This window comes from Cavia porcellus, unplaced genomic scaffold (assembly GCF_034190915.1).
Source record: "Cavia porcellus strain 051 isolate PalLab524CR breed Dunkin Hartley unplaced genomic scaffold, mCavPor4.1 scaffold_12, whole genome shotgun sequence".
NCBI classification, from domain to species: Eukaryota; Metazoa; Chordata; class Mammalia; order Rodentia; family Caviidae; genus Cavia; species Cavia porcellus.
The window spans coordinates 76,334,227-76,349,990 of record NW_026947495.1 but is presented as its reverse complement, the minus strand read 5'-3'; the positions used below and the strand labels follow the sequence as shown (position 1 = coordinate 76,349,990).

General features: G+C 45.5%; 1 protein-coding gene across 6 annotated transcripts in view; it reads right to left on the bottom strand.

Annotated features, from left to right (window-relative positions):
- Myo1b (myosin IB) overlaps positions 1 to 15,764 on the bottom strand; it is a 147,586-nt gene that overhangs the window by 10,088 nt on the left and 121,734 nt on the right. For 2 of the 6 annotated variants that reach the window (XM_003478762.5, XM_063259460.1), the window contains exons 16-24: positions 15,294 to 15,494; positions 13,888 to 14,114; positions 11,339 to 11,539; positions 10,054 to 10,147; positions 9,108 to 9,257; positions 6,277 to 6,345; positions 4,547 to 4,633; positions 4,191 to 4,277; positions 2,367 to 2,453 (exon numbers count right to left, since the gene is read on the bottom strand). In XM_003478762.5, the coding sequence (XP_003478810.2) occupies positions 2,367 to 2,453; positions 4,191 to 4,277; positions 4,547 to 4,633; positions 6,277 to 6,345; positions 9,108 to 9,257; positions 10,054 to 10,147; positions 11,339 to 11,539; positions 13,888 to 14,114; positions 15,294 to 15,494 (1,203 nt within the window). The remainder of the gene's footprint in view (positions 1 to 2,366; positions 2,454 to 4,190; positions 4,278 to 4,546; positions 4,634 to 6,276; positions 6,346 to 9,107; positions 9,258 to 10,053; positions 10,148 to 11,338; positions 11,540 to 13,887; positions 14,115 to 15,293; positions 15,495 to 15,764) is intronic. The other 4 variants (XM_013142398.3, XM_063259461.1, XM_063259462.1 and 1 more) reach the window with 3 other exon arrangements.

Genomic DNA, 15,764 nt, shown 5'->3' with positions numbered 1-15,764 from the left:
TCTGAATACAGTTGCAGAATTCAGACATTATGTCCTTTTCCCTTTTGTTACCAATTTTCTGGGTTTAAATGATGTTCAAAATATTTCTATATTAGCAGTTGCACAAGAGCCAGCTACTAACCAAATTGTTCGGAGATAAATGTTTCCTATGTGGTTATGATAAATGTTTTATATGAGGTTAAGAACCTCATATAACTGCAGGTTCCTCTTAAAACTTGCTAAGCTCCAGCAGCAGAGCCTGGTACATACAGGACTGGGACCAGGTGTGGGGCAGGTTCACACTGCAAACTCTAAGTCCCACAGTCTCTCACCCACCTTACACCTTCTGCTTCCCCATTTATGCCATCCACCTGGTCCCTCTGGGCATCTGCACCCTAGAGCCATTCCGTACATCTGAGGATTAGAATTAAACTGCTGGAACCACATGGACAGTTTTTCCTCTTATTCGTATGCCAGCCACCATTTCACATCTCCTGCTTACACAGATGGAAGGGGCACAGGGAAGAGAAATGGTCCCTGCTCACTGACTCCTGAATCTGCTACAGCTCAGCCATGGGGGACTCCTTCCATGAGACCACGGCCTGAAACACCACACACTAGAAGGCCACTACATTTAGCTGAGTCTTAGAGCAGTGAAACACACTTTTCTCAAATGCTCCTGAAGTACAGCTGCATTTATTAGTAAGAGCTGTTGATGACATGCTGACATATACAATGGAACCCCTCATGGGTACCAGGAACCCTAAAAGGGCCACAGTACTCTGTCATTATTTCTACAAACCAAACAAAACTACATCATTTTAAAGGGCAAAATGATAGCTCCTAACAATATAACTCAGTTTTAGAAGAGAAAAAGAATATTACTACATTCTTGGGCTTCAAAGAAGCTGAATTTTATTTCATAATGATATTGGCAATATGTTTAAATACTTTGTCTCACTGGAATCGGGTAAAACATTTTTTGCTCAAGTTATCCTAGATCTGCTTATTCACACTGACAAACTGAATTTGCTTTGTAGGTTTGCTGGCGCACCTCTAATGCAGAATATTTTGAAATCATATGCAATTTAACCCAGAAAACTGAAGATGAACAAATTAATGATGAAAATTATTATACAAAGAAATATTCTGACTTGAATTCCTTTCATGAAAACTACAGTGCAAATTAAAAATATGAATAAAATGGGGAAATGTTTAGTTTGACTTCTAAAAAAAGCAGTTATAGAACTTGTTAGAATTCTTCAGAGTATGTGTTAAATTCATATTTAACTCATTATTCAAACATTATATTTTGTACACTCAGTGTAATCAAAAAGGATTATTTCTGGCCAGGGATTTAGCTCAGCAGCATAAGCACCTGTCTCGCAAGCATGAGGTTGTGAATTTGATCCCCAGTACCAACAAAACAAAACAAAATAACAACAAAAAAGGATCATTTCCTAAAAGTTTACAAGCTGAACATTTGGAGAGGGAATGCACATTGTTCAAAGCAGAATCCAGGGATATGTTGAAGAGATTTTCTGATTCAGCCAAAGATTCTCAGTTAATCCCCAAAGATGTAGAATAAGATTAAATGTCACAGATTCAAGTATAAACAAGGAGGACTAGGATAGAAATGCAGTCTATTTATCCCCAAAAAGCGATTCATGGGGATGACTCATTATGGTCATTAGTTATTGAGTATCCAAAAGATCGAATCATCATCTTGTCCGAAGGTCACCCGTGGGTTTGCAGAGCCCGGAGACAGATCGCATACTTAGTGAGGGGTACCTGTATTGGACTGTTATAGCACCCCTTTGAAATAAAACCTGCCTAAGTCACGAGGCATTGGAATTATAGAAGTTCCATTTAATTGAATGATTCACTGGGTTCTATCCTCTCATTCATGAAAACAAGTAAATCACAGATGCAAAACCCTTGATGCATACTCTGAACAATGAGCATGATGTTTGCTTTGCAGAAAGCAGAACTCAGGCCCGCATAGGTCAGGGAGAACAGGCAGATAATAGGGAACAAAACTCCTGTCCCCCGCAGGCTGGTGACCAAGGATGCTAGGTCAGCTTTTAGCTCAAGGATTGTATTCTGGTCTCAGGATATATATATATATTCTCCTAAAATACAACTCAGATAACAAAGTTTCTTGGATAAAATATGCCATACTGCTAACCGCTTTGAACCTACTAGCCAAATAAATTAAAATCACATGAAAATCAGAAAAATATTCAGGTACAGGGTTTTTCTCCAAAAGAACCAAAACGAGGCCCGCTAACATTTTGCCGGTGTGCAGGCCCCGCGCTAGTGTCAGGTTAGTAGGTGCTGGGCCGGGTCCAGGGCGGTGACCCCGACAGGAAAAGTGGAGGAAGTACCTTCAGTCCAAGCCAGTAAGCCCAAATGACAGCCACTGCATGCTTACGCCTAGCCTCCTCCTTCAAGTGTTTCAATTCCCTTCGAGCCTAGAACGTTTTAGATAGTGAGTAAGAGAGACAGCCTAACGCAGACAGAACACACGACCAGAAAAAGCTTCCCCACCACACAGAAGAGCCAATTCACGGAAAGGGATCTCAGTGACAGCAGGACCCAAGGAGTCAGGGATCCACTGGGGCAGCTGTTGGTGCGTTCAGCTGAGAGGGTCTGCCCCAGGAGGGCGATTCAGGCGGTGCCCAAGGAGTCACCCCACCCCAGCCCTCGGGTCCAGGCTTTTCCTCGCCCACTTTTGTGCCCTGTCCTCCTTCCCTCGCCATGGGATGGACCAAAGCCTGAGTAGTGGGTGTGACACTTAATGGCTTCGCTTGGTGGCCCTTGGCTGACAGAGAACATGGACCCCCACCTCTCCACGTAGCTTCACTCACTGGGTCAAATAAAAGACCGCTCTTGTGAACAACTACTTGGAAAATGAAAAGGAATCCAGGTTTCTCTGAAGTGCAAACAAAACAAAATACAAAACAAAGCCCCAAACTAACAAGACTAAAAAATTCTTTCCAGTTAAAAAATATTAAGGATGAGTAAAAACTGAATTTCAGCTAAAGTTCCAAACAGTGAAATACACTCAAGATTGAAACAAGGCAAAAAAGGGAAACATCTTTCAGGTTTAAAAATTGCTCCTAGGGAAAAATGAACCTTAGGCATGCTACTCTGAGAGGAAGAAATGGACAATCGTTTTTGCAGACACTGTAATAATGAGACTGGGAAATAAGCTCACTCCATAGACACCTGGCAATCATGCTTTAGAAGTCCTCTCTCAGTTAGGACATTTCCTTTAGTGGACTAAAGGAAGTGGTTTGTCTTTCACAGGACAAACTAGAAAATCACACATGCATGGTTTTGATTGGGGGGTGAGGGGCATTAAAAATAAGTTCTCTATGCAGGCGAAGCATGAGTTTCCTCATCTTTTCTCCCAAGATGGGCTTAGGATGTTGACAAGGTAATCTTAAAAACACAGGACTCTAGCTGTTTGTGTTTCTAACTGGGAAATGCATTTTTAGCAAAGATGACCTTCTTTTCTAAATAACAAAAACATCTAAAAACCTCGTCCCTTGGGGTATGTGAAATGTTCACAGAGCCCACGACTCTGCCTAGGGATGAGTGAGTGTATTTCAGGAGGCTTTTGTTTCTGAAAACAAACAGCTGATGCTGAAATTCCTGGGATTCTTCGGTGGCCTTTACAGCCAGCTTTGAGCTTTGCATGAGCACAGCTCTCTGTGAAATCACAGATGATCTCTCTTTTCATATGCAATATTTTGCTTAGAATAATCAATAGTTGTCACGATGAGCTTAAAAACATAATTTTCATTCATAGATTAATTCTTTTAAGGCATGCATGACAGGCATTTCATTGTCAATGGACCAGAGAAGAAGACCAATTGAGGCCCAAATCTTAATATTCCCAGCATGCCCCTCTCCAATAAAGATACCTCTAAAAAACTGCCGGCATACATCAGTGGGGGTTGGAAGGCTAAACATGCAGGTTACTTTTTTTTTTTAAAGAGCATTTTACTAACAACTTATTAGTAAGCAATTAGTCTTGGCCTGCACATGCCTAAGTCTTCTGTGCACACTACAGATCAGACGTGCTGGGCACCCGGAACCTGGCTGCAAGGGTCATGCAGTAGGGTGAGCTGACGCGAGCTGTGGTCATTTCTGCGCCTCATTTGCTAGACACGGGATGGAGTGCAGGGATGCGCATCAAGTACCTTCGATCCAAGCCAGTAAGCCCAAATTACTGCAATAGCATGTTTATTCCTAGCCTCCTCCTTCAGCCGTCTCAGTTCCCTTCGCGCCTGTGATGCACGTGAAAAGGAGTTAGAGAAGTGTGAGGCAGGAAAAGGTTACTGCTGCTTCCCGATGGAGAAGGGAAAGAAAGACACCAGTCACTGCCACACGGGAAAGGCCCCAGCGGGCACCGCCACCCCACACCGAAATGACAGAAGCGTGAGAGGCAAAGGCGTGCTCAGCAGCTTAAGCCTGTGAAACGCTTCCTGCCTGGGGCTGGGGATGCCTGGCCCTGCACATGGTCCCGACCCGCCGTGTCCTGGGGTCTCGGGCCTACCTGGGTCCCGTGCCAGTAGGCAGCGATGGTCGTGGCTGCCTCCTCGCAGCGTTTCTGATGCTTCAGTTCCCGTAGGAGTTTTCGAGCCTGTGGGACAGAATCACCCAAACAAGGGAATAAAAAGCAAGGAAGAGGGAGAGACGGAAAGGAAGTCAGTTAATTCAGAGTGTCCTGCCCCCCTGCCAGCGAGACACTGACAGTTAAAGCAGGGCAGTAGCTGCTCAGCCCAGACCTGGCGACACGAAGACGGACACCTTGGAGTGTGACAGAGGGTCCCATCCCATAAGGACAACAGCCACCTGTCCCATGCACAATGGGACACACCTGAGCCACCCCACCAGCTGCTGCTCATGGAGGGGGAGGACAGGTCCCTGAATGAGGTCTCCAGGGTCCTCCCACATCTGTGACATCACCTTTCATCGCTGTCTGGACTCTAACTAGGGCTCTATCCTTTTTACTGAAGAGACTTTTTTTTTTAACTTGCTAAAAATAATGATCTCATTGATCCTGAACCAGTAGGTTCCTCCTAGTAGCTGCTAGAAAGAGATCTTACGGGGTCCTGGAGCTGGACCTTGGGGCCTGTCTCTAGAGTCTCTCTAGAGTCTCACGAGCCCAGGAATAAAGCTAGGGACTCACCTGAAGGCACAAGTTCCCTGCACTCTACGTGTTCTGGACAAGCGATTCTGACATTTGTTAGGGACAACCAAGACCTTGGGTGGGTCAGCACCTAAACACAGGTCAACACGTGCTCCTGGACCCTGAGCCCTCTCTGTGCCCTCCTTAGGGGCTCCAGGGCTGACAGAACCTAAACCATCCCTTCTGAATCCAGATACCCCACAAAATCTCCCCTCAGAAAAGTGGGCACAGGAGTCCTGGGTGGGGCCCATGAGCTTTTTCTGCAAAGGGCCAGGTGGAAATAGGTCTGGTTTGTGGGTACCATGGCCACCATCAACACTGCTGGACTCCACTTAGGTGAAAGGACCACCTGGGAAACCCATAAATGTGACCACGAGCCAGTGAGTCTTTATTTCTGGATACTGCACCTGCATCTCATGTAATTTCACAGGTCAAGAGATCACTTTTTTTGCTTTTTGTTAACAATGGTTTAAAGATATATATAAAATATATATAATATATAATACATATAAATACATATATGTATATAAAAATATATATATATTTTGGGTTTTCAGGTTGTAGAAAAACAGGCCACAGGTTAGCTGCTGTGGGCTGTTGTTCATGAACCCCTGAACCGAGCTGTGGCAGGAAGGACCAGAACCAGGTCACCATGGAGACCACCCCCTCAGCCCTGCACCATCAGACCTGGCCAGAGCTCAGGATCCCCAGTCAGTATGGGGGAACTGCCCCGACAGCCTCAGCCAAGTTATACAAGCTGTCGGGCTGGGGGTGCTGAGATCCAGCAGAATTCAGGCGTGAAGACCACCTTGGGTATCACAGCTTCTCTTGGAAACTTAGGGCCAGGGTGCACTGGAGTCATGCACAGTATCATTCTCTAAGCAGGACTTCCTGTTTAGAGAATAAAGCTCTCTAAAAGCGAGTGGGTTAGAAGGAAGCAGTCAAGACATGGTGGCGGGGGGGGGGGGTGTTACATGGCCCACAGTATTTATTCTTCCCATCTGACTGTGTAAGGGTGAGCAAGGAGCCCTCCCTTTAGGGTCAGCCCAAGGATGTCTTCCTTAGAGAGGAACCCCAGCCCGCTCTGCACTCACCTTCCAACCCCGGATGTAAGACTGAATCACCAAGGCGGAGGCCTTTATCTGCTGGTATCTCTTCTGTTGCTGCAGGACAGAAGGGAAAGAGGTTAGCAGCTGTGTTTACATCTGTCCTGTGGACGCTGCCAGCCGGAGAGTATTCACTCACTCAGCACAATGGACCCCTGTGCATTAAGGAAACCAACGGGTAAACGATCCAGAGTGTCAACAGCCCAGAACGATGACAGGGAATCGAGAACGCTAAATGTAACTCCTATGAGGCCCGGGACGCACACTCATCCACTGCTGGGGGTATCCAGTTAAGATCCACAGCACCCCACTCCGAGTGGATCCACACCCGCTTTTGTATCTGCACTGTGCCTTCTCTCTCATCCTGGGGTCACTTCTCACCGGGGAACTCTCTGGGCCCATCTCTAACCTCCCTGGTTCCTGTCAGGCTTGCAGAGATCACTCTTCATGCTGGGAAAGCCAAGTTTTCAGTACACTGCTGTTGTGGACCGAATGTGTTCAGGATGCTTGGAGCTGAGGGAACAGCACCATGGGGGAACGAAGAGGTCACACTCCATCCCTGCCCTCCAGGACCCGCAGGGGACAAGATAAACCCGCCCCAGGTGACAGACGGGCTCTGACAGCGGAGGCTCTCACAGGTGGGAAGAGCACAGGCTCCACATGCTCCACATCCAGACACCTCACTGCCACAGGCTGACGCCTTGGAGAAGCGGGACACATTCCCGAGAGATGAGCTCGTGTGGCCTTCCACGTGGAATGTGAGAACCCTGCCCCTCAGACAGACTGTGCCCCTCCGCTGGGCCCGGGCCCAGAGAGGAGCCGGGCGAGCCTAAGGTTTCTCGTAGAGTAACATCTGATCATTACTCCTGACATCCATCCAGTATTTGTTTTTTGTTTTTAATTGCTAGATATCTTGAAAATATCTTAATTTAAACTTTATCCAAGAAATAAGTGAAGTATCACAAAACATGGAATAATCTGAAAATAATAATAGGCCTTCAGGAAATCTTGAGTCAGAGTCAGCTGAGAAGAAACCCTAAACACCATCACTGGGATGGATAATGACCTTCTCCAACTGGTGGAATACTTGGTTTAAAGACAAAATAGATACAACACTCAAGCACAGAGAAGGCCTTCTCTAGAAGCCAGGCTGTCACTTGTTTCTGTCTGTGTTAACACTGCTCGTAACCTCTACCACTGTGTGATGCTATACAGTGATGACCCGCCCCCCTCTACTGACACTAAAGCCCTCCAGTGGTGGGTACAAACAGTACTTGCTGCTCCTGGTTCTTTGGTTGCCTGCTCCTCTCCTGGCCCAGTGGCTTCTCTCTCCCATGGGGCTGTCCTCACCATCTGGCCTAAGTTACACCCCCTCTCCTCGTTACTCTTGATCTCAGCTCTGCTCTCATCCCAGCACTCGGAACCACCTGTGATCACTCTGGGATCCACCCGGTGCCCTACTGGATATAAACGCTATCAAGTTAGGAATTAGGCTGATCTGCTCCCCCCAGGACCTGGCACTGCAGGGGCTCCAAAGCTACAAGCAGAAGTTTAGGTACATGAATCAGTACACTCTTAAACCTGCATTTTTTTTTTTAATGACTTCAAATAAGAAGCAATAAAAAGGACTTCATGGGCCCTGGCTATGTGTCGGTCCCTCCTCACAGAAATCCACGCTGTGATTCTGCAGAACGGTAGAGTGGTGCTGTCAGATCCAAGAGGAGAAGCCACACCACTGGCCAGGTGACCACTGTCCTCTGTGTCCTTGCAGAACACACAGGAATGAATCTACCATTCATAGGGCTGGCCAGGCTCACACTTGAAGGCCTGCACTGCTGGTAATAGCTTTTTAAGCCATAATGAGCAATTCTAAAGACATTCTTTTAAAGGTCAAAGGAATTTTCTTGTTTAATCTTTTAAGTACTTCATTGATTTCCAAACTTGGAACTACTGTACTACACTACAATGCACTACTACATTATATGGGAAAAGTAGCTTATGTTTTGATTATTGCCTCATAGTGAAACTCATCCACAGCTCCCCAAAAGGGGAAGAACACACAAAATGAGACAACTGCATGTTCACTTCATTTTCCAACTCACTCTGTAGTAAAGACGCGTAGAGTGAAAAACACTTGGCAAGACTCATGTTTTCTTATCAATAAAATTTGTTTTGCAGGGACACAACCAAGGTCCGGGCTCGCCGAGAGGCACCAGGCCAAGCTTCCCTCACACCTGTGGCATGCCTCTCACAAAACATCCATAATCAAGTAAAACAGAAAAGCCCTCCAAAGACATTGCAACTTCAGGAACATACTTTATTATCATCTTTCTGCATAGCTAAAAGGGCTACATTAAGTGAGGGCTAAAGAAAAGACAATCCTTTAACCAAAACCAGAATTCTACTACTTTTTGGAATTCAAGCCTAATCCTGGCTGCTACCCTCCATGAAGAAGGGCCAGGCATTGTGGAAAACTGATCCAACCACCGTGGAAGGGAGAAATGACACTGTTCCTCCAATCTGATGACCAAGTCAAAGAGGTAATTTCTCTCTGCATGCATCTTGATTATTGCAAAGCAATCTGGTGCTCTCAAGCTCTAAAATGGTTCTGGGTCCAAGACCCAGCTCAGCCACTTATATAACTAAGTGACCCTGGGCAGGTCAACTCAAGGGCTCACTGCCTTCATTTTTCTCACTGTTTACAAGAGGAATCACATAAGTGTGCCTCTCATGAGGCTGCTGCAGGATATGAAAATTACATATTCACACGCACACGAGTAGCATCGTTAGGTGAGAGCACACACGACCGATATCCTTACCGAGTATCTCCGGTACCAGGCGGCAATCACGATTTGGCTTTTCTTCATCAGCAGGAAGTGGGTACGGCACTTCCAGCCCCGGTAAATCTTCTGAATGAGCGTGGCCAGGTCCTCCAGCCGCTGCTTCCTCAGGTCTTCTAAGGTGAATAACTAATAAGAAACGTCAGAGGGACTTATCAGAGAGCGGCCGGGCAGGGCTTAGGCTTACCTTGAACTGTGCCTAAAGATGCAAACTAGCTGAGTTTGAGATTCCAGAATTCCCCAGTCCAAAATGCTCTCAAAGTTTGCAACTTTTTTTTGAGTCCCACCATGATGCTAAACGAGTTTCCATCCCAAGGAACTCTGGAGATCCTATTCTCTGATCAGATATGTTCAGCCAGTAAGGTCAATGCAAATATTCCAAAATACCAACAGCACCCAAGCTGGGTCCCAAGCATTTCAGAGAAGCAGATTTTGGCAAATTATCTCCAACAGGAATTAAATTCTTCCTGAGTTCTCTGAGTTTCCAAATGATCGAATCAAACTGCTATGTTTGTAGGCCAATCTACTCTTTATAAAAAGGTGTCTTTGGTACTCTGTGAGGCAGCATTTAAGTGTTCGTTTTAAGTTTTAAAGTTTGGTGCCTCTAATTACCTCTAAAAACAGAGCTACAGTCTCAGACTCAACATACGACAAACATGGACTGACTCTGCCTCCAATCGCTGTGGATTAGCCAGTGATAGTTGTTTTATGATTTCTTAAGTGTTGTATAATCAGACAGATCAAAGATTTTGATGTTTCATAAATAAGACACGTTCTCCCAACTCTCCTGCGCTGGCCCTGTGCTTTGACACGGCAGACAAAAGAAGGCCTGTGCCTTTCAAGGTGAAAAAAGGTAAATGTCCTTTAAGAACTGGCCAGTAGGGGTCTGACCTCAGTTCAGAGTCCAAAGGTTTTGGTTACTTACTGTTCTTGGGTTTCGGATAAATATCTTTGATCTGCCAAAGGAATACTCTTCCATGGGAATTTCTAATTCATTAAACAAAACCTCCACACCAGATCTAAAAGGAACAAGCATGAAAATAAAAACAAAGGCTTGTTTGAGATACAAAAAGTTTTATCTCATATTATGATGGCAGGTTCTCTCTTTGTAATTTTCTACATTTAACAAATGTGTCCTCTGTATTCTTAAAAGTTTCCTTTCCAAGTATAATTGCTCTTTTAGTAATCAGCCTTCCATCAAACAATGTTCAAGGGTGAATTCCACAAATTTAATTGAAACTAGGTGTCAGGAAGCAATACATATAAATAATAATCTAGAAATCAGCAGGAGCTGAAAAGCACCCAGATTCTACATTATTTGGGCACTGAATTAGGCATCAGAGAGCACACAGTACGTCTGCATTTCTGTATCTTCCCGCAAATCTCTAATTGCTGTCCTTGTTCTGGGAAAGGCTGGGCCCGCTGAGCCTTGGTGAGGAGACAGTCCCCAAGGGCCTGGCTCCCCTCTCAGCAGGCACCTTAACTAGTTACTCCTCCCAGGAGTAACTCAGGAGGGGACCCTCGGGAAGAAATGTCCCTGGACAGGACAGGCTCGAAGGCCAGCTGCAGCAGGTGCACTGGCATGTGACTACTCTCTGTGCAGGGGGTGCAGGGGGTGGGGAGGGTGGGGGTAGCAGTTCCCAGGCCACAGGGATGCTCAAAGGGCTGGGCAGCCTGCAGGATCCAGCACTCATTATGGAGTGGGGAGCATAATTCATGGCAGACAGGCTATAGCCAGAGAGTCCCTGGAGACCCATTCCCCATCGGCTTGACCAGCAGTAACACAGGCACAGGGTTAGGGTCCTCTTACTTGGTCCTGTTACCCACTCTCAATGGGGCACACATAGGGAAGGAGGGGGCACGTAGGCAAAGGAAAGCAAAAAGCTGACCATGGGGACCTGAGATGCATCGAGCTCTATGCTCCAGCACACTTCACCTCTTCCCAACTCACCACAGGCATCGTTTAAAATTCACCCAAATACAAGTTCCAGGTATGGATCTGATGGTCCTGCTTTGACCTTAAAGCCAAGACCTCTTTAATGTGTCAAAAACTAGCCAAAATGATACCCAACTGGGAGAGGGTCCCAAACAGAGGCTACCACCAAGTTTTCATAGAACTGTTTTGCCTAGAGCCTATGGGGGGTTATTGCTTGTATACATTATATTGCTTGTATACATTAAAAATGATTATACATAGTTAGTGAACTTACCTTGCTGGTCCCTTCCAATGAGGCCACGTCTGTTTGCAAAGCATCTTGTATCTCTCCAGGCAAGGTTCGTAGGCCTGCCGGAACGCGTAGCCTGCTCGTCTCACCCGCACGTTCTCCAAGAGTCCCAGGTACCGGATCTGATGGCACACCAGGCCCTCGTTGAAGATGTGTGCTGCCTTTTTATCATTCGGCTTGATACACCTAGAAGAGATCAGATATTGGCGGTCTTCGGGTCCGCTCTGTAGATGTAACTGTGTCTCATTTCTAAGTCCCGTGTTTAATCACGTTGTGGTAAAAGAACTCTTTGTTCTTGGGTGAACCTCATCATTTCAGTTTTTAATTATCTCAAGCTATTTTATACTTAAATACATACCAGGAATTAGAAGGCACACACTACTAATACACGCAGTGGTGTGGATGGGATCACTGACATGGGGCAGAGAACGCAGTCTGACAGGAGGCTGCGTGCTGTGTGATTGTCTTACGTTCAAGCAAAAGCCATTCAAAGCAGCATCGTTGTGAGCTCAGCAGACAAGAAGTGGGAGGGGAACCTTCGGGGATGATAGAAACAGTCTCTGTTTTCGTCTGGGGGGGGGGGTAAAATGTGCAAGATATGTAAAAAAAGCCAACAATCTGTACAATTAAGATTCATGCACCTTGCTGAATGTATGCTACACTTCGATCAAAAGATGAAATACTAGTTTCTCTTTTTATCCTTTTTTTAAACAATGCACAATGCAGCCTCAGGAAGACTATATTCCCAGCATCCTTTGCCAGTAAGGATGGCCACGTGGCCCAGTTCTGGCCACCAGGACTGGAAGTTACACTGCTGTTGCTGGTGTCTGTCATTAGAAGGATGGGACTTGCTGTTGTCTTCCAGCGGAGCTGGCTGCTGACCTAGACAGGGTGAACAGTTACGTCTGACCACGGAGGTGAGTAATAACCTCTGGAAGTGTCACTGCCACGTACCAGGAGGAGCTTCTCTGTTAGCGCTGGAGTCCTTAAAAGTTGCACAAGATTTTTAGGCCACTATTAGTTTTGAGAATAGACTGCAGCAATTCCCGTGACCTAAATAACACAGCTGTTAAAAATTCATGATTATGGCCGCCTAAGTAGTGTTCCCTTGATGTTTTTATGTTTCTCTTTTCGCTATTTATAAATCTATTCTTATAAATCTACTCTTTGGCTTTAGTAAGGACAAACAAATTGATGAGTGGAAGAGCTTAGTAAGTTCAGATCCAGGCTTCACACCTATATTCACCTGATTACCAATAAAGGCACCAGCGCAACTGGAGGAAAAAAAGGGAGAGATTTTCTTTTCCCCTTAATATCCTGTGCCAGGGAAACAATATCTACATGGGAAAAGTAAATCTAAATATGAAGTCTGCAACTATTAATGATTCGGGAAGAAAACATAACAGAATATTCACAACCTTAAGGCTTATTAAAAATTCCTAGAAAAGATGTAAAAACCAACATTAGGAAAGGAGATGAAAGTGCTTTCTGGGATGACAGATGGAAACATTTTATGTCTTGACCTGCGTGGTCACCAAAGTGGTTAAAGACCTTGGAGTCCTGGAAGCTGTGTATCACTTGCCATCAATGAAGCCTCCATAAAACAGCATTAAAAATGCACTCATTTGAGAATAACAAAAGCAACTGACCACAGACACCTGGATATTTCTGGTAGAAAGCTGATTTTCTCCTGACGCATGTTGTCATCTAATGGCCATCAAACCAGGACACTTTGCCCAGGTATGTTTTTAGTGATAGGAAGGTAAACCGGCCAAACACACAGATGTCATTTGTTGTCGTTTCCTCAGAACTGAGCTCATTCTGTGTCTCCGGGTGTGAGTGAGGGTGGTGGATGCATGAGCTGGTGAAATCTGAGCCTGCAGTCAGCACAGCTTGAGGGCTAGGTCCCCCAAGTCTCCCAGCAAACTCAAGTGCTGGAGGGTCTCTCCTGAATCCCAACACAGGGACACTGAAGAAGACAGACAAGCCAGAAAAAGAATCTAGGGGTTTAAGTCCTCTCTACTGCCTTAAAAACATTCAAGGTAGTTTCAGGAATATTATTTACTCCGGGCCCACAACTCTCCCCATGAGAAAAGGGCCGATTTCCTAGCAAACACCAGAGTTGCAAATGGAGCTCCTCTGCCCTTAGTCAGTATTGCAGGAATCCAAAATGACGTCAGTAAAAGGCTTTCTGCAAAACCCTGACCAGGAGGGGAAAAAACCCTGACCAGGAAACGTTTTTTATTTCCTAATTTGCCATTTAAAAACCACACAGAAAGCCGAGCCTCTCTGTGTGCCAACCACTTTGCTTCATAACGTATGTCTCGTCACGCTCACCACACGCTTGTTCCCTTCATTTTCTCCGCCTTGTTCTGGAGGAGAGGACAGTGGAGCGTTTCCAAGCCAACTCCAGGTATCACATTATCTGATCTGTGACTACTTCACTTATGCTCCTTACCCTCAAGATTGCAGCAAATGGAAAACAACATTCCTTAGGAATGCGCTCACATTTGCATTCTGAATGCCAGAAATACCTGATGTAGTTGGGGTTCTTGGTCTGTAGGTTTTTCATCAGGGTGGCCACAGATGCCTTGAACTGTGAGCCTGCTGTCGGGGGCCTCTTCAGGTTGATCTTGGCAGGGTTCCCCTCAGGGAACAAAGACTTGATGAGGGCGTGGCCGGCCTTCCACATGGCTTGGGACAGGTCTCTGTAGAGAAGGTCATTGTTCTTGTCCACAAACCCTTCCACCTGGTACAGCACCTAGGAGCAGAACACGAACTCAATGGCCGGCACACTGCCCACGACAACGTCACTCAGGCTGAGAAGACTCCAGAGCGTCTACACTGTGGCCGGGTCACCTCTTTCCCCATCACAAAGCCCTGCACGCTACTCACACCCCATTGCCATGAGTGCCTTCAGCTGTCAGTCCCGTCCCTCTCAACAGAAGGAGATCCAAACAATTCTACTCCTCGGCAGGAGTTAGGGGACAAGCGTGAAAAATGCTGCATTTGAAAGATTTTTTTTTTTTTTCTTTTTCATTTTTTATCGGTACCAGGCATTGAACTCACGGCCGCACACTTGCAAGGAAGGTGCTTATGCTGCTGAGCTAGAAAGATTTTTGGGTCTTTGTGTGTGTGTGTGCACGCACATGTGTGTTTGAACATATTTTGAGGTTTTACTTTTTATTTTGTAGTTCATGTGCTAATTCTGGTCTGATTAAAAGTGGATGGAGGCAAAGAGATAATGGTAGTGTTATCACAGACATCTCAAAGTGGCAGAGAAACTGGTCAGAAACAGACCTTTTAAAGCAGGTAAATAAAAAAAAAAAGCACCAACTGAAATGAAAGGTCATTCAAATACTGTATGTTTAATTTTAATTAAACACATAATTAACATATTTTCCTTTAAGTGTGCAATCTTGTTATAATTTTATTTATCATAGAAGTATTAACACTAATAAATACTCTAAGATTCTCAAAGTTAATCTAGTATACTTTTTAACATTATCCTTATATATTAGAGGACAAATTAATTCTTTTAAATACTAACCAAATAAATATGTACAAAATGTAGGTATTTTCTTCAGTATCTTCAAAATTTCAAGATAATCATTATTTTTGTTAAGTGGATTATTTTTTAAAACTTTATTGGAGACCTTCAGTCACTCCCAATTTTTACTGGCAAACCTCCTTTATTAGGAGTTGATGAGGGTTTCTGTGGGATAGTTTAGCTCTTGAAAACCACACACCTGACTTCTAAGGCACCTCTGAGCTCGTCCCCAGGTCTACTGGACTCACTTTGCTTTCAGTGTTCTGGACAAGATTCTGCTCTGCCTGGTCCAGAGTTGATTCCTTTATCAATCAGCTCATCCTCCCAAGCCCGCACACTTGAGACACACCTCCCCTCGTGGGGACAGCCCAGCCACTGGCCCCTGCCCACCTTGCCCGCATAGTGCTGGATCCGGAAGCAGCTGTGTGGCAGGGACGTGTCATTGAGGAACCGTGAGCACTTGCTCATCCGGCTCTCGAAGTGCTGGTGGGTGGCACACACTTGGTTCAGCTTTTCCAAGAAGGTCTCATCGGTAACTGTGCCGGGCCTCAGGCACTCTTCGTCCAGCATGGCCAGGATTCCGTTTGTGTTCTGGAGAAGGGAAATAGAAGCCTTTCCTTCCTTCCTCCCAGTATTGTTTGAATAACCCCTCTTAATTACTCCATCTTGCACAGTCAACTGCAGTCACCAGGAAATTCTGCTCAGTTACAACAAAATGCAGAGAATCCCAGCAAATCACACAAGCCACAGAACTCAGCTTTCCTGAAGAGAGCCGGGTCTGCCTGGCATCTTCTTCCCTACACAACAGGCCCAGGAGTCGCTGCTGTCACCTTACCAGTGCTGACGTCCATCAGCCAAAGA